The sequence below is a fragment of the Ylistrum balloti genome, unplaced genomic scaffold (genome assembly GCF_031769215.1).
Source record: "Ylistrum balloti isolate Yb309-2 unplaced genomic scaffold, AGI_CSIRO_Ybal_v1 Utg369564, whole genome shotgun sequence".
NCBI lineage: Eukaryota > Metazoa > Mollusca > Bivalvia > Pectinida > Pectinidae > Ylistrum > Ylistrum balloti.
Genome location: NW_026781863.1, coordinates 412,613 through 434,519, shown reverse-complemented (window position 1 = coordinate 434,519; position 21,907 = coordinate 412,613). Strand labels below are relative to the sequence as shown.

The following is a 21,907-nucleotide window of genomic DNA, read 5'->3' as shown; positions in this document are numbered from 1 at the left end:
TGTTTTATAAAAACATCTCTTTGATAAAGAGGAAAACCTTATCGAAGCTTGTGACATGCCTTTTATCGATATTTGCCAAATTCTTACTCTAAGATTACGTAAGATACTTCACATTTAGTAAATATCATGAGGACAAACCATGGTTTTCTGAACAGTGGAAATGGGAATACCTGAATTACCTACTATAATAAATACAAGACTGTAGAAAACCATAGTATCACGATCAGAAAAAATGCAATTCAGAAATGAGAATCTAGCTTTTAAAAAGGCAGAACAGGCATCAAGAAGGTAATATGATCGAATCCTTAAGAAAATCTTACCAAAACGATTTATACATTTTTAAAGGAATGATCGGACAAAGTACAGTTCCGAAATGAGAATCTAGCTTTAAAAGGCAATACAGACATCAAGAAGGTGATCTGATCGAATCTACAAGAAAATCTTACCAAAACTTTTTTATATATATTTTTAAAGGAATGAAGTACATTGACCAACATCAGGAATCGATATGGAAGATTTGTAGAACATTTCAAAAATTTGGTGGAGGTAACAACAATGATTTTTTATGGCTCAAGTTCATTTGCCGAAAACATATTCTGGTGTATTCGAAACATTAGATGAAGCTTTTACCAAAGACTAAGTACTCGTAAGTACTCGTAAGTACTCGTAAATACCAGAGACTAAGTACTCGTATTCGTAAACTAAAGCGATATCAGCCATAGTAAAGATATGTAATGATAGATATTTTGTTGGATTTCGCGAAAACATGGTAACAAGCTGTAAATCTTACAGAATTAAGAAAATGAATTGATAGTTTACATAAAGAATAAGAGTTCCGAGTACAAAATGTGGACATTATTTTGGTTGTCCCCGGATTCTACATAAAAGAAACCATAATACATGGAATAGTACTGTCGTATCTGTGTGTGTGGCTAAACTGTTTTTGTATCAATTTGTTCTTTTCAAGTCAGTCATTACCGTTTGCCTTTGCTTTTCGTTTGTCTGATTGATCGGTGTGTAGGTATGGCTGTCAATGTGAATATGTTGTACAATATGTAAATATATTTCTATTTTCTCACTGTTTAAATGACAGGGAAAAATCGTAACCAAATATTAACTTGACACTGAAGGAAATGTGTATTACAAACATTTCAATACATATTATCTCATATGAACATATGTGTAAACGGCAGTGTATATACCATAGATCATATGTTAAACAATATACATGTACATGCAGTCAAAATTTTTGATCCTGACAAACTAATGTCACATCTCTTATAATACCACATTGTTTGCAATATGTGAATGATTGAGGTCATTCAGAGTACTCACTGTGAGTGGCTAAGAAATTTTTAGTATTGCCATTTCAGTGAAAGTTTCTACGATGGAGAAACTGAAAAAAAATTGTGCGTATCGAATTATGTTGTCTGCAGGGATGAAGTAACAAATATTTTGAATACAAATTTAGGTAAGGTACAACCTGGTATATTTGCATCAGACAGTTATTTCGCCTTGATACGACCCAGTGGATTTGTACAGAGAATAAAATATCAATGAATAAATCATACTGGATTATCTGGTCTCCTCTTTATTTTGCTTGTAATTTAAGAAGAATTAACAATTGCCCCATGTCCGTCGTCCGCTCGTAATTAACTGGCATTTTGGACTTCCATGAAAAACACTGAGACAATCTTCATGATTGTTGAAAGCTTTAATCCCCTTGCTCTGCAGGTAGTGCTTAAGAATGCACCGGCTGTCCCCATTGCATGATCGTATGAGGCGATTTATCTTGGGATCTTTATTATTACTCTCCCTTCTAAAGATTTTTCTTCACTTTTGGCCTTTAGTTGAGCGTATACCACTCTGAGGAAGGCTTTTGATTATGTCCCCTGGCCAAGACATACCACCCTTTATAAATAGTAGTTACTACTTCCTGCTCAACGTACTGTGGTAGTGTCACGGTAGTGTCACGATTGGTTTGCCCGTTTGCAGCACAATGTAACCACGTGGTTATGTGCCAGAGTCCTTCGGGAGTATATTTCAGTGTGGCAGCGCTATAAAGTTGCCTACAGTTCCGCATTATCACAATGAGGATTACATTAACATAGTTCATCCTTTCGATACTGATCCACTGCAATCGTAAATGGAGAGAGCAACAGAAATTGTCTATGAGCTGGGCGTGCGATTTAAGAAAACAGCGGGTAACAATCCATGTCGAAAGTACAAGTAGCGTCCGGTTATAGCCAAAGTGTCATCCTTGATGATGAAAGTTTTGATTACAAAGTAAAGCTTTAACTTACCTCCAGTTTTATTGGATTTAGAAATAACATCATAGGTTCATCTATACGTCTTATTGTATCGTAGTTGCTCATTGGAATGCATTCAATTTTTGTTTCATTGTTTTTAATGTGTCAGAGTGAACTCTCACGGTAAGAAGCGCTTTTGGATGATATTGAGGATACTGTCTCAATCGTGTAATCAGATATATATATACAAATGCTTACTTATCATTACATGTTTATGGGGTAACTTATTTATCATTCATGGTGTATGTGTGGACTGTTGACGAATTTGACGGTACAACGTGTTTTGAAACATTTTCTTCGAGTTAGCAATGTCATTAGAATAGAAGGTCTTATAACACAACCAGTAGAAGATTAGAGTGTGATGTTTGGATGACTACATGGTCACCTTCATCTTATAACACAACCAGTAGAAGATTAGAGTGTGACGTTTCGATGACTACACGGTCATTTTCATCTTATAACACAACCAGTAGAAGATTGAAGTGTGACGTTTCGATGACTACACGGTCACCTTCATCTTATAACACAACCAGTAGAAGATTATAGTGTGACGTTTGGATGACTACACGGTCATTTTCATCTTATAACACAACCAGTAGAAGATTAGAGTGTGACGTTTGGATGACTACACGGTCATTTTCATCTTATAACACAACCAGTAGAAGATTGAAGTGTGACGTTTCGATGACTACACGGTCACCTTCATCTTATAACACAACCAGTAGAAGATTAGAGTGTGACGTTTGGATGACTACACGGTCATTTTCATCTTATAACACAACCAGTAGAAGATTAGAGTGTGATGTTTCCATGACTACACGGTCACCTTCATCTTATAACACAACCAGTAGAAGATTGAAGTGTGACGTTTCGATGACTACACGGTTATTTTCATCTTATAACACATCCAGTATAGAAGATTATATTACAAATCAAAAGGGAAAATTGATCTTTTAGTATCTGTCTTACACCACGCAAGCCTCTAGTTTCCTTTCCAAAATCTGTATGTTCTTTCCGTCAGTTTTGTTATTCATCAGGGTACTTCATTTAGGGCCTTGGCATCACTGACGAACCACAGAATGACATAGTGACATCTTATTCCGGTTTACAGTATCTCATTCTGATTTAGCTATTAATGGGCCGTCGAAACACTCCAGCCTGTCACATCATGCTGCCAGCAGACAAGCCAGTTGTTTACACTGCAGTGACTATTATTTTTAAAAAGACTTTGGTATGTCGCGACCAGGAGACAGAATCCAAAGCCTTCCTCACAGAGACGAACGCTCAACTGAAGCCGGAAGTGACGCGTGTCGAGGGAAACATTAGGAAGAATAGTTGTTGGAAGTTGTTAAGTCAGAAGAGAAACGATTGGATCCCCCACCCCACCCCTACATCTTACAGTCGGGCAAACGGAGTCAGTTGGTATCGTCCTTACGTCCTACCGGCATATACCCCTATTAACAGCTCTACAGGCTCACAAAAGGCTGATAGATATTCTGGAGGATTTCCGAATATTTATACGCTGTAGTGGGACCAAAAAACGTTGCATCGTCTATGAAATAGAAGTTCTTATAACACAACCAGTAGAAGATTACGACACGGCCATCTCCATCAGACAAATGACCTGTGTAGAGTATACTAGCGCGGACGTATTTAGAAACTTCCATACATCTACTAGTGTTATGTAATAATTAATATGCTGATAACCTTTATTTTACAGATATTTACAATGTTTACTTTGTTTACGATTAAGTAAAACATTCAAATAAAATTAATAGTTATTGAAAGCACAACTAAGAGACGCAGCACGTGCTGAATAAGGAATAAATTGAGCATACATCAGCGTCGTACACGTCTCTTCCAAGAGTTGTCTTTCCTAACACGAAACAGTTTGCTTTCTTGTACATCTCTCCAATGACGTGTGGGGACCTGAAGGTTTTAAGTCATTAAAATGAAATTACCTTAACGCATGCTTAAAATGCATGAACATTTGCACTAATTAATCTCCATTTTTTCAATTACCTGAAGTACATCTGATTTGTCTTAAAATAAAGACACGCCAACACCATTTGTCCTCGTAAAGCTCATAGTAAATTTCTGGAAATATTCTATATTTAATACCTAAATGGTTCTTAATGATGCACGCTGTCCTGTTCAGTTAAAACGCTTAACAACGATTAATGAGTGTTGATCTTTATAATTAAGTTTGATATATGTCGGTATATTTAAGTACGTGGTAACGTTAAATATCATAATATTATTATGACACTATAATTGATTAATTGGAAAGACGGCAATTTCTGACCTTGTCCATTTTGAAAAAAAATGTGCCAAAATGAAGTTGATATTAGAGAGAATTATATCTATTGGAGAAGCTTCAGATTCTTTACGAAATATGAAAAATGATAAAAGTCCTATGTCAGATGGTTTCACTACTATATTTTTAAAATGTTTTTGGTGAAAGTTAAGAAATTTTGTGGATAAATCAATTATGGATTTATTAATGGTGAATTATCCATAACCAATGGAATCATTACATGTATACCTAAGGGAGACAAACCAATGCAGGTTTTACAAAAAAGTTGGAGACGATCTCCTTACTCAATATTATATATAAAATAGCATCAGGGTCAAAAGCAAGTAGACTAAAAATGTTTTTAGACAAATAAATAAACAAGGATCAAACAGGTTTTATTGTAGGGAGGTATGTAGGGGAAAATACAAGGCTGATCGATGATATCGTGGGGTACGCAGAAGGAAATGAAAAACCTGGTATGCTCTTATTTATAGATTCTGAAAAGGCTTTCGATTCTGTTAGTTGGGATTTTATCGATAATGTTCTGACTTCTTTTTTAATTTTTGGGTTTATATATGCAAGTAGATAAAAATGTACAAGCCAGTGCACTCTCTTCTGAACTTTATCAAGGTAATTATCTTTTTTTTCGAAATTAAGAGAGGCTGTCGTCAAGGAGACCCTATTGCTCATTGTATTTTCATACAATGTGTTGAAATACTTGCTATTAGAATAAGAACAGATACGAATATAAATGTATAATCATAATGTTCCAACTTTACTATCACAATATGCAGGTGATACATCAATTATTTTAGACGATGAATTAAATAATTCTACAAAATGCTCTGGTCTAAAAGTAGATAAAGGCAAAACAAGTCGTTTGAATCGGCAGTAAAAAATCAGAGACGTATGTGATATATACGTCTCTGAAAAAATATAATAATGACGTCATCTTTCCAGAGTGGAATTTACAATGGGGTATTATTAAATTTACAGTATTATGTATTGTGTTTGATGTGGACGCACATCAAATCCTCAGACTGAACTATGACAAAAATTTGGTAAAACTTCAATACTTAACTAACAATTGGAATAGAAGAAATATTACACCTCTTGGAAGAACACATATCATTAAATCCCTTCTCATACCTCAATTCAGCCATCTTTTTATATTCTTGCCAAATCAAGAAGAATCTTTTATAAACAAAACTAAAAACAGAACTTTAATTTTTTTATGAAATGGTAAGTCAGATAAAATAAAAATTAACATTATCAACAAGAACTATTATGAAGTGGGGCTTAAAATGATATACTTACAATCTTTTACTGACTCTTTAAAACTAACCTGGATACGTAGACTATATGCAACAGATGGAAAATGACATGTATTCTTTAAAAGGTATGGAAACAAGAATATTTTAGCAAACTGTGGTAATGAATATATTCATAAATGCCAACAAAACTGTAAAAAATAACTCATTTTGGAAAGACGTATTAAAAAGTTGGAGTAGGTAAGTAAAACATGGGAAAGTCTTGCATATACAAATAAAGCCAGTTTTAAAATACCCATCTGGTATAATAAACAGATACAGATTGAAAACATGAGTATACTTTTAGTGAATGGTATAGGAAAGGTGTAATCATAGTAAATGATTTAATCAAAGATCGTGGTAGTGGATTTTTTTTTTATAGTTTTTATAAGTTTTCGCAAAAATTCAACATACATACATATTTTCTTATCTATCAAGGGGTCATTAATACCATAACATATTTTTGCATGAAGATATCCCAAATGTGAATACAAGTTACCCATATGTCCCAATTAATTGAGAATTATTTATTAAGAAAAAAAGGGAATAAAAGACACCTATAATGTACTTTATCAAAACGATTCCATATCTACTGGAAGAGAAAATGGGAGGAAATATTTGAATTTGACGGAGATAGATGGAGACAAATATATATACTACCGTTCATACTAAGTGGAAATACAAAGTTACACTGGCTTCAATTTAGAATTAATCAACACATTTTGATATCTAATTCATATTTATATAAAGTTTGTCTGGTTGATAATAAATCTTGTTTTTATTGTAAAACTGAAAATGTAAGCACTGTTCATGCAGGGATTGTTAAGAAGTACAACTTTTTTTATCGAATTCTGAATCTTTATTAGAAGTGTTATTGATTCCATTATCTTAAGTTTATATGATGAAATAAAAACAGTGTGAATAACTTAGACATTCTAATATTGAAACTTTATATATATAAGGCCAGATGTCTGCAAACTACCTCGTCCATTTCTGCTCTAAAGAATCAAATTAAAGATATGTATACCACTCAAACATCTACAGCTGTTGGCAAAAGTGAAAATTATCTCCTGAACCTTAAAGAAAAATGGAAAAAATGGGAAAGATTATTAGAAACTACACATTAAAAGATAAAAGCCGTAATACTAGCTTTGCCTAGTCCCTGAAGGGATTTTTTCATATTTAATGTATGTATGAGGTTTTTTCAATCTAAATGTAATTATTATGAAAAAGGAATTCTTCATTATTCCTTAGTCACCTTTCTTTCTGTCCTTTCTTCCATCTTTTCTTATCTATAACTGTCTTTTTCTTTCTCTCTTTAGAGACAGTACAAAGCACCATGTTTTTAACACTTGAAATCATAAACCTGTCTTGCTTTAATTACAAGTGTAAGAGTATAAGTAAATGCTAAAAGATATGATTTCTCATGTGTTTCAAAATATAGAATATAAAGAAAGTGATTTTGTACTGCTGTAAAAATTTCAAAAATAAAAAAAATACCGAAAAATTTACTATTTGTTTTAAAATTTCAAAATAAAAAAAAATGTTGAAACGGCACAATGATGTTATTATACACCTTAGTATAAGGTTTCAGTGACAGGAAAATGGGATCAATATACCGATTGTAAATTGCATTCCGTAAAACCTATCATCGGTTAATGGTCTGTACAGACAACCAACGAGACGAAGTTGTCCTTGCCCGTCTTCGGATGGGTCATACATACCTTACACGTTCATAAATGCTGTAAGGCGAAGATAAACCTCATGTGATGAACCATTCACAATTAAACAATTTTTTTTTTGACAGCATTGACCTTCTGTCTACTCGAGAATTATTTTATGGAACATCACAAACCCTTTTTGAAACTGTTTAGATTTATAAAATTCTAGATTATCTGAAAGATGTTCTTTTGTGATAATATAACCATTTGAAAATTTTAGCATTTGTCTTTTACCTAAAGTTTAGTTAGTTTGATGTTATTTCCTATTGGATCGCTGTATCTTTCACAGGTTGATGGCCCAAATGACCTTTTATTGGTTGACGGACCGATAAGATTGCAATAATAATAATGATAATATCATCGATGTTGGACAATATATATATATCTGGTAATATAGTCTCTTTAATGTTTATCGTTTCTTGATTCATCAGACACGTTTATGTAAACCCCGTGTTGCAAATTGCAAGTATTTCGGTCACTTATGATTCTAAACCCTGAATTTTCCGTTCTCTTTTTTGTTATTGGTCTGTGGAAAATCTCCTCTCTTAAATATACTCAAGGTCGATCGGTTGGTAGGTCACGAGCATCACACAGAAACGATAGGCCGAATTTACATCTCCATTATTGTGTTACAAGGAATGTGATATCGATATATTGCTGTTGTAAAGATGTAAACTTGTGTCGTATTCCGTATTGCTATCATATTTTCATCCATATATATGTGGTCCAATGTCTATTTGCTGTAATGTCACAGCTGGTTTGCAAATACATGACCCAAATATAGATCGGGGAAAATCCTCATCCGTGAAACCACGATCTCAGTGCGTGTTAGTATTCCAACAAATCGGGAATAGTTTTCCGCCAATGAAATCGCTCCAAACTGTTCGGAATACCAGACAACCAATCAAATTTAAGGTGTTTCGTGAAACATTATAAATTTCCTGAAACCCCCGACCGCTTCCTCACTCACTGCCAAGTAACTCGATAGTGAAGACCAAGCGTCGAATAATCAAACTAAACAACTTTGTGAACATGGATTCCACAAGAGTCATCAACTTCTCAGCTGGACCAGCAAAGCTACCAGAAGAGGTGAGTTTTGATCGTCTGACGCTGTGTTTTGTTTGCTCGTCTGGCTCTGGGGATTTCCCCAAAATGTCGATATTTCCGAACGATATTTACACACAAGTAAATTAAAATTTGATGCTACATGCTTGTAGATAAGTTTATTAAGCATGTATTTATTTATATTCTTTATTGCTTTGTACACTTTCTTTCAATTTGAGTGAGAATTTATTGCATGACGTGTTCTGAATGCCGGTCTCACATGGCAGTCTATATTAAGGCTTATGAATATTCATGAGGTCAGGGTCAGAGAGTTTGACACATAAATGGCAGACGGTGTTGTAGACGACAAAGATTTTTACATATACGTATTGATTATGATATAGAAAGATAGAGACATCAAATGATATGTTGCATGTTTATATTGCATCGAGAAAAAAAGTCGAAGCGAGTTGGTTGTGTAACTAATCACGAATCCTTCGCAACTGAGCACGTGCCGTACAGTAGAGCTGATGTAATGACAGATACAGGCATTGTCAGCATGCATAAGAAGCTTTGCGAATTGGATATTAAATTCCGTGAAGGAAAATGTCTAATAAACGCAAAGAGTTTCATACATATTCTATGAACATTAGATTATAAATGTTCTTATGATGTTAAGTAATGACTTAAAATACAGACAACAGATCAGTTGTGTAACCTCTCGACGCGTAACAGATCGTGATAACGGACAGCTAATATTACGTGTAGATCGATGTTGTTGGCAACGCGTGATAGAACACATGCTTACAATACTTCAAGATCTCGCCATGTACTATTAAAAGAATCAATTGAGATCACAGGAATCGGATGTTCTTGATGTGAAATGTGGCTATTTGCTGCTAAATTAGTGTGAAAATCGAGGAAATTTGTTAACATCACAATCAGTAATATGAAGTCTGATATAAGAAATATGATTTCTGCTACTTATATAATAGATCTATTTAACACAGGTGGCAGGGTGATTTTAACGTTGTGTGTTAAATTTTCACAAATTGATTTTCTTGTTTGTTCCCTTCAAAAGTAAAAAAAAAAAAAAACCAACCAACGTTACTCTGGCACTTTCCATGTTTTAAGCTGGTTCTGATATTACTGATATCAGACAAGTTGACAACACCAGTATCTGTATTGTATGTCTGTGATATAAAAAGATTGTGACCAGTGCATGTGATTCAAGAATTACATCATCCCGGATCTGACTCGCATGACAGATTTCCAAAATCACCTGTCTTTGTCATATTCGATAAAGCGATCAGATAAAAAAATGAATTGTACCTAGGGATTGATACTGTTTTGACTACATTTATAAATAGGTTTGTGATAATAAACTGAATGATTGATAGCTAACAGCAATATGGACATACTGGTCACTTCAGTGATAATAAGAGTTCTTTGTGCAATCTGTTATAATGAATAAAGGTCTCTTACTTATAACAAATTATTTTCATATTTTACCCAAATCATCAAGTACCAACCGGGATGAAATTAGAAATTATCTCATAATGTTGACAAGTATGTACATTGACAATGAATTTATACTTTCTGCAGTGACCTATTGTACTTGAGCTTTTTTATATATGATTACCATGGAAACACTTTGAACTACACAATACCCTCCCCTACTACAAAAACGTAACTGAACCCAAATTACTTTCAGGAATCTTGGTAAAACTATACAGAGGGACCCCGTTTTGTAAATACCTAGCACAAATTCTGATTGATTCGCAGCTACGGTATTGTGTGGGTTGATAATTCTTTTCCATCAGTGATAACATGCTATCGTCTCGCTAAAGACTGGTTCTTTTATTTTGATACAAGTCTGTGCTTTTCTACTCATTCCCTGTTGGCTGTATACTTGTAAAATACACATTCTAGATAATGTCAATTAAAAAATCAGTAATTTTCCACAAGTTGCTGTGAGCATGGCTGCTATTTTTAGATTCCTTTCCTTGGTATACACATACTACCTGAAGGTTATATACACACACATTCCTAAAGGTTTATTCTATATGTAGGTCAAGTTCTAGTGGGCTGACTAGCCAGTATGTAGAACGAACAGGTCAGGTTGTGTCACAGTCAGTGCACCACCTGATTAAAATACTCTGAATTAAGACTAAATTTATAGGGGGCCCCAGAAGAGAGAGAGGTATAATATGCATTATAATCATAGAGTGCTCAGAGGTGAAGATGGGTGGGGAAATTCAGAAAGGTTTGGTAGTTACAGCAGAGGGATGGATGTAAAGATCTGGAAAAAATAGTGAGGGGCTAGCAGAAGGTTAGTTGTCGTCAGCTGTTATTGATTGCTGGTCTTAGTCGGACCTGACACGGGTTTGTTTAGAAGAGTAAATTATCTATAAACTCTTGATTAGGAGTGCATGATACACAGATACATATATAATTTGTGACTTCTCCCCCTTCCCTCTCCCCCATTCTTTACTTTAACAGGTCAAGTTGACTCTCCTAAACAAACTAATGAACTAATGGTAAAGGTAAATTAACTATACAGGGCTACTGATGGTTGTCAAACCACCATTAATAATAAACAGGTTCTCCTTGACAATGAAGGTTACGCCTGTTAGGTGCTTTACATTACTGACCTAGTTATTTCTACATTTATATAACCAGAATTTTTGTCACCCACTGGAATACTTTACTTTCTTTTGTTATATTGGGGTCAAAAGTAGGATGAATAATTACTCTAATTATTCATGAGTCTTTTTTTATCATGGATACAGACAGAACCATTAATCAGCCAGACAAGGTGGGGAGATATGTGTCTGGAGACCATTACACAATAAGACTAATACTGATTATAAAACTGATGACCTTGACCTTCTTGTATATTTATCTAATAAAAAGCCCATGTGTAGTATATAACCCTTCTTTATCTCTGTCCAGTAGAAATCAGTCTATGCTATTTCATTGTACTATGATTAACGTCTGTTTAGCCTACCCCATGTTTTTTAATCATAGTATTGTGTGTAGTCCTACAGCTCACAGCTCCACCCACCCCACACCCTGAGCAGCATACAGCTCCACCCACCCCACACCCTGGGCAGCATACAGCTCCACCCACCCCTAACCCTGAGCAGCTCACAACTCCACACACCCCTCACCCTGGGCAGCATACAGCTCCACCCACCGCACACCCAGGGTAGGATATACCTCCACCCATCCCACACCCTCTGCCTGATGAAAGTATAAATGTAGTGTGTTTACTTCATAGTCTGAAAGATAAAAATCAATTGTAAAATAAGATATAATTAAATTCAGTACATTAAGTCGTTAATACATTGTGTACACAAAAATGTAATATGCAAATTATCATTTTGTCATTAAACTCCAGAACACCAAAAAGACATGAAACTATAATTTTTAATTTTAAAACATGATTAAATATTTTCACTACACAATATAATAGCAAAGATTAGATCTGTTCTGAAGGCCACTTGTTATCTCTGCCATTTTGATGTCGTCTGATCACAGGTCTCAACTACACGTGTCAATATGATATGTAGATCTGGTCACTTGGTAGTCTGGCCAGATATGGTCAGGTATATTTACTTAAACCTTGTAGTCGGGGATTAAGCTCTGTGACCCTTACCTACCCTAGTATATAACCATGAGTCTTGTCAGCTTTGTTCCCTTAGAGTTAATTGTATTAAATTTGTTCTCCAGTATTATGTTTTAAGAAAAAGTATTTATTTATTGCCAAACAAATTATAAAACTGAACGGAAAAAACAATGTGGTGACCTTTTTATTTACCAAACACTGTGAGAGAAAAAATACTTTGTTTTGCAGAAATTATGGAAGAGTGGGTCTTTCATTTTTGTACATACATTTCAAAAACTGAATGGGAAAAAACCCGCTGTGGTGGTCTTTTTATTTACCAAACATTGCAAGAGAAAAAAGATTTGTTTTGCAGAAATTATGGAACAGTGTATCTTTCATTTTTGGTACATAGGTTTCAAAATAAAACTTCTCAGAAATTGTAAATAACTTTACAGAAATTTTATGTAATCAATTTTTTTTATGTTAGATTTTTATTCATTTTTTGCAGGTCTTGGAAAAGGCACAGAATGAAATGCTGAACTACAATAACACAGGGCAGTCTGTCATGGGTAAGTAAAGTTATACAGTTCACACCAGAAGTTTCATACACACTTGTAAAATGTGGGAACATAACAGCTTGGTTGTATTTCACTGCTTGATGTATGGATGGATTAGTTGTGGAATCAAACTGCAAGATAAAGAAAGGTGGGGGAAGAGGGGAGAAGGATGTATGTGTCTAATCTGTAATTTTTAAATTTATCAAAGTCATGTTTGTTGTTAATTGAGTATGTTGAATATGTTCTTTTAATTTTTTGTGTGGACTTTTTTTTAATTCTCTGAAACAATGTTTTTTTTTGTCTTTTTTCATTAGAAATTAGCCACAGGTCAAGTGATTTCACCAAGATCATCAATGCAGCAGAGAAAGATGTCCGTGACATTTTGTAAGTACAGACTTTCAGCTTTTCATTCTAAGCATTGTAGCTATGATTATTAATTAATTCTGTAATGCAATTTTGACTTTGAGATATTTTTTAGGTTCAGGGAAAATCACTCTCTTCATAGACACTGTAATTTTATACATGAAATCTTTAACTAAAATGTTTATTAAAATACGCACACACACACACACACACACACACACACACACACACACACACACACACACACACACCAATATTTGTAAACAGGATACTTTATTGCAAAATATCAGCAAGGGAGATAACCCAATACTATCAGAGCCAAATTTAATTCAGTGTTTATTTGATTATTATGTCAGTGTTCAAGCATATAAAATAACTTTGTTTAATTGTCATTTTTTTCTTCCAAAGGAATGTACCAAGTAATTACAAGATCATCTTTATGCAAGGAGGTGGTACTGGTCAGTTTTCAGCCGTACCTCTCAACCTTATGGGACTCAAAGAAGGCCACACTGCGGACTACATAGTGACCGGAAGCTGGTCAGCCAAGGCTGCAAAGGAGGCAGAGAAATATGGCAAAGTCAACGTTGTCAACCCTAAAATGGACAAATACACAAGTAGGTTATATAACCACCACCAGCTTACTTACAAGTCTTAAAATATCTTGTAGTGGTTACCAAGTATTTCTGAAATTATATTGTTTACATGAACTCAGTTTATTAAAACTAGATCAAACAATTGTGACCCAGTCACTTCTATGATTTAAATTGAAATGTGAAAATCAAGCCTATGTAATCTAGTAATATACTAGTCACAATATACCACTCGATTAGAGAGAAAATCTTTTTAGCTTGATCAGACTAGTAAGTCAGAGGTCCTGAGTTCAAATGTTAGCGGAGGCATTGAATATGATGATGACCCCTGTTACACATATAAACAATCATAAGTCTGCAGGTTTTACAAACAAGAATAATGTAGAATTACTTAAATAATAAATTAATGTTATTTGTTTTTTTGTAGCCATTCAACATGAATCAACATTCAATCTAAACCCTGAGGCCTCTTATGTATTTTACTGTGCCAACGAAACCATCCACGGTAAGGAGATGTGATGAAATAGGTTTAATTAGTATTGATTGCTGTTATTAAGGACAGAAGGAAATTATTAGAAAAAAAATATTCTGTAGTCAATCTCATGTTTTCTGTAAACTATATTTCCAAGGTATTTCAAAGTCTAGTAAGATTATGGAAATTTTAATCATAAAAAACCTTTTACACTGGATTGTAAATATAAATTTTTTGACTCTGTAGTAAGATGTACTGTATATTTATTTCTCAGGTGTTGAGTTCCAGTTTATACCTGAAACTAATGGTGTCCCTCTTGTCTGTGATATGTCATCAAATATGATGTCTCGTCCCGTTGATATCTCAAAGGTAAAGAATCACTATAATTTTTAAACTTCTAATCTGGCATTCATTTAGAGAAAAAAATTATATTTTTATAATTATTGAAAAAAAATATAATGTACCTCACATTTTAAAAAATAGATTTTTAACATATAAATATTAAAGCCCTGCTCAACAATTGGGTTTTTTACCTGGGGTTTTCCTTCCACACCCTCATACATTTCTATATAGGCCTGTTACAGTGATTAGTAAGCTAATAGCTCTTTTTGTTAAAATAAAATTTCTATGACGCTAGCCTTTAATGAAAAATTGATTTGATGAACATTTTTATTGACAGTTTGGCGTAATTTTTGCTGGAGCCCAGAAGAACATCGGATGTGCTGGTGTCACAGTTGTTATAATTAGAGAGGATTTAGTGGGACATGCTCACAAAATGACACCAATTATCTTTGATTACAAAACACAAGTTGGAAACAACTCCCTGTATAATACAGCACCTACATACAAGTAAGTTTTATAATTGAAATTTATTTAACTTTAATAAGTAAATATTTTGATTACTGTTATATATTTACTGTTCAATTCTTGTATAAATGTGATAATAAGGCCATGCAAATTCTGTATTAATAAAAGCAACTGTTGTCTTGCTACTCCAAGTTGAAGTTCCTCTAGGCCTATTGGTCAAAATAATTGTAACTTTTTAATTCTTCGTCATTCTAGAGGTAGTATTTACAGTGATCATGTGAATAAAAAAAACAAAAATTTGAATTTTGTGTTGTAGTATCTACATCCTTGGACTAGTATTACAATGGGTAAAACGTCAGGGAGGTCTGGAGAAGATGGAACAGCTATCTAGCTTAAAATCCAAAGCTGTGTACCATGTCCTGGACAGCTCTGAAGGATTCTATTGGTAATTATCTTAAGTTTTGGGAAGTCATTTGTCTGGTTCAGTATCAGTGTATTCTGTACTAAAGGAGTGACATTTTGCTTTCCTGTGTCTGGTTCAGTATCAGTGTATTCTGTACTAAAGGAGTGACATTTTGCTTTCCTGTGTCTGGTTCAGTATCAGTGTATTCTGTACTAAAGGAGTGACATTTTGCTTTCCTGTGTCTGGTTCAGTATCAGTGTATTCTGTACTAAAGGAGTGACATTTTGCTTTCCTGTGTCTGGTTCAGTATCTGTGTATTCTGTACTAAAGTAGTGATGTTTTGCTTTCCTGCGACTGGTTCAGTATTTGTGTATTCTGTACTAATGTAGTGATGTTTTGCTTTCTTGCGACTGGTTCAGTATCTGTGTATTCTGTACTAATGCAGTGATGTTTTGCTTTCCTGTGACTGGTTCAGTATCTGTGTATTCTGTACTAAAGTAGTGATGTTTTGCTTTCCTGTGACTGGTTAGGTATCTGTGTATTCTGTACTAGTAGTGATGTTTTGCTTTCCTGCGACTGGTTCAGTATCTCTGTATTCTTTGTTATAGTGGAACCATTGAGCCTCACTGTAGGAGTAGAATGAATGTTCCGTTCCGAGTCGGTGGACCTGAAGGCGACGAAGCTTTAGAAAAGAAATTCTTAGAGGAGGCAGCAAAGAGGAAAATGATCTCATTAAAAGGACACAGGTAAGGAATTTAATGATTTGTCCTGCTGAACAAGTCAGTAATACAGTGTTAATGGTTAACCTCTGTTCTGTGTGGTGGAACAACACATTAAATAGCCCATTACAATAACAGCAATGCCATGTGTAAAGGGTGCTAAGTTATCACTTGTTTACAAACAGATGTAAAACAAATAAGGTGTAGGTAGTATAACTCTGTACTAATTAGGGTTATTATTCACAGTTAACGAATTGAATTACATAATAATTGAAATAAAATGAATTTAAGAAAAAAAAGCTTGTTTAAGATAACTCAAACTGTATGGTTTTCTGGAGGCAAATTAAAACATGTATACTGGGGACAGAATAACATTCTGTAGTGGGATTACCATGTTCTATTTTCTAATTTGTGGATTCGGACCTAGGCAACATCTCTTCACATTTTATCTTCTTGCCCCCCTCCCCTGCCCCCTTTACTGGGCTTAATGTGGAAAAGTTTGTGAATATCTGTGTAATTAAATGTAACAATATGTGATATCTATTTATTTTGTTGTAGATCTGTTGGCGGTATGAGGGCTTCATTATACAATGCTGTGACAGTGGAGGAGGCAATGGCTCTGGTGAATTTCATGAATGAATTCCGTGAACAAAATAGTGAACAACCTATGAATTAAACTACAAAGACATTTTAAAGAAAATTCAATTACTGATATCCAGCCTGTAAATGCTAGTCTTTACAATGTTTCTTCAGAAATGTATTGACCCAACCAGATTTTCAAAGCATTTCGTTAGAATGTCTAAATAATCACATTCTTTATTCGACATACAAGTTCTGCTCTTGGTATCCATTCACCGTGAATTGTTGTGTACCTAGCCAACCGTCTCATGGACACAGTTGGTTGATCCGACTTAAATATAAGGTACTTCAAGGATATGCAGGAGTATTCATGTGAACGCTAAAACTACAATAATCAAACTTCTGTTTAGTAATACTGGATATCTCTGTTACACACAGATGTCAAACAGAATCTAGAACATGACCATCAGCAATTTTGACATAATTTTTTTCTAGTAGATTGAAATTAATGAAATTTCAAAATTTAGATTCTCATCATTTTTCTCTCAGTTCATAGTTACCCGTTGTGATGTGGGAATACATGTTTGGGAAAGCATTTTTCACACAATAAAGGTTAGAAATATGAAGTACAAGTTACATATGTCTAGAACTTTCCCAAAATATTTTCTTTTCTAAATGTCCTAAACGGTGGATGTTTGGGACTGAGCTATTGGTTGTGTGTGGTTGTGTAGGCAGAGTGAACCTAGACAAATATACAGGTGTTTAAATCTAGTGTTTAAGTGTTTAACACAACTTTGCACCTGGCAAAGAATTCTCACATAAAAAAATAATACTGTACGACTTTTGTCGGCAAAGTGTGATAGTAAGAGAGTTAAAAATGTTATTAATGAATGTTTGTGAAAATTTAAGAACACAGGATATGATATGTCCTGAAAGTTGTTTTAGGGACATATTTTAACGTGTTTGTTTTGAAGGTTGTCAAAATGGAAACATACGTAACCATAAAAAGTTTGTTGAAAGTCTGTATTGAATGGAAGCAGAATGATTGATGTAAATAGTGAAAATGATAATGTTAGCTGATTTGTGTGCAAGAGATTTTAGTTATTAAATTGTATAAACACAATGTAAATGTAAAACATATTGAGAAATATATTTTATTATTTAAAGATATGTTGATAAACATATTCATTTCATTTTCTTTGTAAATATATTGAAGTTTTATCAGCTGTAAAATTGAAGAAAAAAATATGAAAATTTCGTTTGATATAAGTTGTTTTTGACACTGATGTAATTTCTTTCATATTTTGTGATTCCATATGCCATATTTTGAGATGTTGTATAATATCACATAGCTGTACAATTTCATATTCATTGAAAAAACTCACTCCCTATGTGTATATTAAAAATTTCATTGTTCAATCTTAGTGTCATGTGTAAAATGGCTGAACTTGTGTACCTTTGTATGTAGCACAAGCACTCAATCATTTGTACATTGATGCAGAAACAAATCAATTGTTCGAGAAAATACTTTGATCTGTATTTTTTCCCTTTTTAATTTCTCTAAATTTGAGTTATACTTTTCAACGAAAAATTTGAGGGCAAGAATACACTGTATCTTTAGACAAAATTACATCAATGAAACTGGCATCTGTTATAAAGGTCATTAACAGAAATAATTTTTCATGTTACAAATATTCCACTTTCTTCATCAACTGTTCTATTTTGAAAGAGTTTCAACACCTATATGCATCAATCTATTTTTTGCGTCCTCCCATCTTGGGTATATTATACACTAGTCATAGTTTATATAAAGAGAAGGTGTTAAGAATCATTTGGATCTGTTGGAATAAAATAAAGATCTGAATTTGCATACAGCTTGTCCTCAAAATAATACAGATATACAGATGGCCAGTTTAGCACTCGTTAAAAGCCTTTCCTTTGTCAAGTTCACAAGAACACTGAAAGCTTGTGTTTAAATAACGTATATTTGTGTCTATTGTTATTGTCAGAATGACCTAAAATATTGTTTATAAAACTACAAACATCCTAAAAAAAATGATAAAAATGCTGAAGTAAAAACAATGCTAGTGTTTGTTGTTTCTTTACACGGAATAACTTCCAGCTGAACCTGTTAGATAAGTTCATGTGCTTTACATGGTAAGATGTATGTCTCCGACAGAGATATAAAATTACCTGGTATTTATAAGATTCTTGTAGTAAACTTCCATTATGACTGGCTGTGATATTTGTCGATTACCTGTGACATCTCTTCTACATCCCACTCTAGTGGTCAAAGTGCGCTGTGACATACATATTTCAATGATAATCTTATATTAGTGCACAGCTTTCACACTGAGAGTATTGCATTAATTATAATTATAGTTTATGTATTTGTTAACTGAACAATTTTGTGGATTCATGAATTCATCATGGTGCTAACTCACCAAAAAGTGATAAAACACTAATTTACAGTATTTGATTTGTCTATTTCACAAAATACATATTCACAGAATATCCATATATAAGATACTGAAGTCCTGTGTTGTACAAATCTTGACTTACAATTTATTTTTGAAAGTCATACCAGGTTCATGTGATTTTCTTGTGTTGGAGAGATAATTCCTAAGAGCATGTATATACTGCAATGCGAAGAGAAATAAGGAACACTCTGCCATCGATGTGGACAAAACTAGCGACCCTTCAAATTCCGTATCTATAGCCAGACATTGTATCATTTGACTCTGTAGGAAAATTCTCATCAGCTGATCACAAGGCTAGTAAGGTGACCTGAACTCTCAACTTACACAGTACTGTGAAAGACTTACCACTCTTAACTTCTGATTGCAGCTTAAAATAATTATTCAACTTGACGAAGTCTTACAGATGTATATCAGTGCTGGATAATTATTCTGAGAGTTATTGCCTTAACTTTGCTTGCATTTGAACAATGATAATGAAATGTGATGCATTTGTTAGTCATACAGTGTATCAATGTCGGGGACACTTGACAATAGAATTATTGCCCTGAAGTAAAATTTCATGTCTGGAGCATAAAACTGTACTTTTTGAAGTGATGCTGATGAAACATTTTTTGAAACAGATTCAAAGTCAACAACCTATGAACTCTTGATTATCTCAAGACACTTTACAATATCAGAATATTTATCAATGACATATTAGTATCAAACAGTGTGTATATATAGCCGACATGTACATCAAGCATCAGAGTGATATATACTGAACAAAATAAGTTAAGGATCATAAACTTGAAACAGTGCAGTTTTACATACAAATAATAATATGATTATATTTTAAATTTTAATGACAGAACATTCATTTTAGTCTTTAATTACACAAAACAAATTCATTTGTGGTAATTGCTACCAAGAGCAGATAACCCTGAGTAACAGCACCCTTGAAATCAAAGTGTAAGAGGAAGTAGAGCAAGTTAATCATGTAGACAAGGAAAACTCATCAAACTGCAATTGGCAGTTTAATAGGCAGTATGACCTCCGTTGACATCAATAACTGCCCTGCAACGTCTGCACATGCTCCTTATTAGTCGTCGGTGGCTGATCTGTGGGATGCGCTGCCATTCCTCTTGCAATCATAAGCTGTTGGCGGTTCTGTGGCGGATTAGGTCGAGCTGAAACCCGGCGTTGCAAGGTGTCCCAAGCATGCTCGATAGGGTTCAGATCAGGAGAACGACTTGGCCAGTCCATGCGAACGATTGCTTCACGTTGAAGATAGTCGTTGACCACACGAGCACGGTGAGGACGAGCATTATCATCCATCAGAATAAAATCATGGCCAACAACTCCTGCAATGGGCCTTACTATAGGGTGTAGAATCTCGTCCCTGTATCGAACAGCTGTTAAAGATCCATTGTCTATGATGTAGAGGTCTGTATGGAAGTCAACACTGATCCCTGCCCAAACCATCACAGACCCACCACCAAAACGATCATGCTGGACAACATAGCAGTCTGCATAGCGCTCTCCTTGGGTTCTCCATACCCTCCTCCTACCGTCATGGAAGTCAACACAAAACCTAGACTCATCTGTGAACATAACATTTCTCCAATGACGTAATTGCCAATTCAAATGATGAGTGGCCCATTGATGTCTGGATTGTCGATGACCTCTGGATAAAATTGGTCGGACTGCTGGTCTTCTAGCTCGTAAATTAGAGGCATGGAGTCTGTTTCTGATTGTCTGGGATGAAATCCTTAGATTTGTAGCACGCTGAAACTGAAGATTCAAGACAGGAGCACTCAAAAACCGCTGACGTCGTGCCGTGATGCAAATGAATCTGTCCTGTCAGGCTGTCGTACAGCGTGGTCGTCCAGATCTGGGGCGTTGACGGACGTTATTTGTCTGTTGATAGCGATTCCATAGCCTACTAATCACGCTCTGAGAAACATGAAGCTGTGCCGCCACATTTCGTTGAGTTTGACCAGCTTGAAGGAGTCCTATAGCTCGCGCGGCTTCCATATCATTTAAATGTCTTCGCATGATTAGTTTTTCAAGTTTTCGTTACAAATCGATTAAATGTTTCCAAATTCAACTTTTTTTAGCTTAGAAGTAACAGAATCAAAACCTGCAAGATTCCTCTGTAGTAATAGACCAGTCAGTTTTTCACACCACCATAGTTAACTAGAGCGGAACGGCAAGACCTTCAGATGCACGTGCTTTCACCTTTGACATGACTTTAGGTACATATTGGAGAAACTACGAGTGCAATTACCGGCAATACATGATTTGAATTTTTAAAGATATTATGGTCACAATTTATGATCCTTAACTTATTTTGTCCAGTATATGTTGTTACGTTTATAGTTCAAGCACATGTATGGGTCAGCCACAGATACATTTATGTAAAATGTTAAAACATTTACTCTTCAAAACTCTGGTACTCTAACATACTTTTACAGATATAAATTGTTACTATGACCAAATGAACAATTCACAGACAGGAAAAGACTCCTATAAAGTTACTTTTGTTAATACTCTTGTTGAAGTAGTTATTCAAGTATGCTACATGGAGGGCTGTAAACATTTTTTAAGCGGATGTTCTTGGCTTACTTTGTTTTTCACAAGACTCACACGTTAAAATTTCTTCTAAATA

General features: G+C 34.4%; 1 protein-coding gene across 1 annotated transcript; it reads left to right on the top strand.

Annotated features, from left to right (window-relative positions):
* The first annotated feature begins 8,605 nt into the window (after positions 1 to 8,605).
* LOC132550846 (phosphoserine aminotransferase-like) lies at positions 8,606 to 18,862 on the top strand. Its single transcript, XM_060214975.1, has 10 exons — positions 8,606 to 8,725; positions 12,799 to 12,859; positions 13,162 to 13,231; positions 13,619 to 13,824; positions 14,228 to 14,305; positions 14,547 to 14,641; positions 14,952 to 15,121; positions 15,396 to 15,524; positions 16,091 to 16,228; positions 16,760 to 18,862. The coding sequence occupies exons 1-10, from the start codon at positions 8,669 to 8,671 to the stop codon at positions 16,875 to 16,877; spliced, it is 1,122 nt and encodes a 373-aa protein (XP_060070958.1). The 5' UTR covers positions 8,606 to 8,668; the 3' UTR covers positions 16,878 to 18,862.
* Positions 18,863 to 21,907: the final 3,045 nt, after the last annotated feature.